The sequence below is a fragment of the Penaeus monodon genome, chromosome 19, assembly GCF_015228065.2.
Source record: "Penaeus monodon isolate SGIC_2016 chromosome 19, NSTDA_Pmon_1, whole genome shotgun sequence".
NCBI classification, from domain to species: Eukaryota; Metazoa; Arthropoda; class Malacostraca; order Decapoda; family Penaeidae; genus Penaeus; species Penaeus monodon.
The window spans coordinates 5502344-5504085 of record NC_051404.1 but is presented as its reverse complement, the minus strand read 5'-3'; the positions used below and the strand labels follow the sequence as shown (position 1 = coordinate 5504085).

The 1742-nt window shown below is 46.7% G+C and overlaps 1 protein-coding gene across 1 annotated transcript in view; it reads left to right on the top strand.

Moving 5' to 3' along the window:
* The first annotated feature begins 258 nt into the window (after positions 1-258).
* LOC119585013 (carbohydrate sulfotransferase 1-like) overlaps positions 259-1742 on the top strand; it is a 14718-nt gene continuing 13234 nt past the window's right edge. Inside the window, exon 1 of the mRNA XM_037933628.1 lies at positions 259-1010. Within this exon, the coding sequence (XP_037789556.1) occupies positions 307-1010 (704 nt within the window). The 5' untranslated portion in view covers positions 259-306. The remainder of the gene's footprint in view (positions 1011-1742) is intronic.

Here is a 1742-nt window from a genome sequence, read left to right as displayed (position 1 = left end):
CAATTGTATAAAATTCGTTCACAAATTACATACGAATATTCAAATGAAATTAAGCCAAAATCAAGACACTGTTAACAAAAATAATCACAACATTTGAGTTAAAGCGTCATTCATAATATTAGTGGTAGTACCGACTACAGTGATGCTATAATTACTAACAGTAATATAAGCATAGTGCTGCACAGACTGGGTAATCATTCAGTTGGTCGCAAAGGAAACTAAATCAACGTTTCTATATTTAGCCCCGTCAGTGAAATCGGCCCGAACGCCGTCTTGTGCTCCGGCTCAGTTTGACTGCGTCCGAGAATGGGGCGGCGAAGCGTCGTCCTGGCTCTCCTGGCTGTCCTGTTGGCGTCGTCGCTGCTTCAGCTCCTCTACCAGCAGGAGGGTTCTCTCGAGGGGCGCAGCACAAGCCAGCCCGTGTACGCCGGCGCCACCAGGCAGAGCCGAGCGCACACCCAGGTCCTGCTCTGGACGCAGATCCGCTCAGGGTCGTCCTTCACCGGCCGCGTGCTGACGATGGGAACTAAAACCTTCTACTCGGAGGAGCCTATTCGCGTTTACGACCACACCTTAGGGAGGGATATTGGTGCGGCCGTTGCCTTCCTCAAAGACATCTTGCTCTGCCGTTTCTCTCGGCACTTGAAATATTTCAAGGAATACTTAACATGGCATTACCAAGATCTGAAAGTGAAATATCTCTGCCAATTCGAGCCAAGGCTGTGTTCCTCTCCCTTCATTTATGAGGCCTTCTGCCGCGCCGCCCCCGTGGTGGTAGTGCGGGTCGTGGCTCTGGCCCTGACGGCGTCCATCCCGCTGCTGGAGGATGACGAAATGGAGCTCAAGGTGGTCCACTTGGTCCGCGATCCCCGGGGCACGCTCGCCTCCAGGAGAAATCTTCCCTCCTTTGCCCATGTTTACGAGGAGGAGTCGAACGTGACCGCTGTGTGTGCAAGGTACCGGGAGGACCTGGTCGCGGCTGCCACGCTCCGTCAGTTCTTTCCCAAAAGGTAAGACAAGAAACCCCAAAGGAATGTGCAATCAATATCAACTGAAAAAGATATAATCTAGCAGGCCTATACCGAGAAATACAGTTAATATCTTCATTTGAATAATGGGGAAGTCTGACTTTTCCCCAATCGAAATTTTCCCTGACACTACTTTCTGCTTGGCGGGCATCTTCCTACGCGCAGTTTTGTGTAGGCGGGCATTTTCCTGTTCGTGTTATGGTGCGGGCGGACATTTCCCTACGAGTGGTATGGTGCGGGCGGACATTTCCCTACGAGTGGTATGGTGCGGGCGGTTTATATGAAGGAATCAAGGAAAATGTTTATAAGTGATAAGGACCTGCAATTTCGTAAGAGTTTTATTACGTTAGGATATCTAATGAATAAATATATAGTCTAATAACTTATAAATACTATTCTTTGTTTCTTTCAAATCCAAAGTACTGATAAAAAGAAAACTGTAATAAGGATAAGGTCAATGAACCTACGTTGACACTGATTAATGGGACCTACGATTAACTTAGATTTAAGTTTTAAGTAAAGTAGCATTAAATATTAGAATCAGGAAAGGGGATATGCATGGAAAAAAAAGAAACATATATATGAAAAAGATCCGATAACACGAGCGAATATTCCCCCCACTCGTAAATGTGCATCGAAACACCAACAGGGAAATATTACCTTCCACCAAACCGCGAGAAGGGGAATGCAAATAAATCCCCACGTAGGGAAATT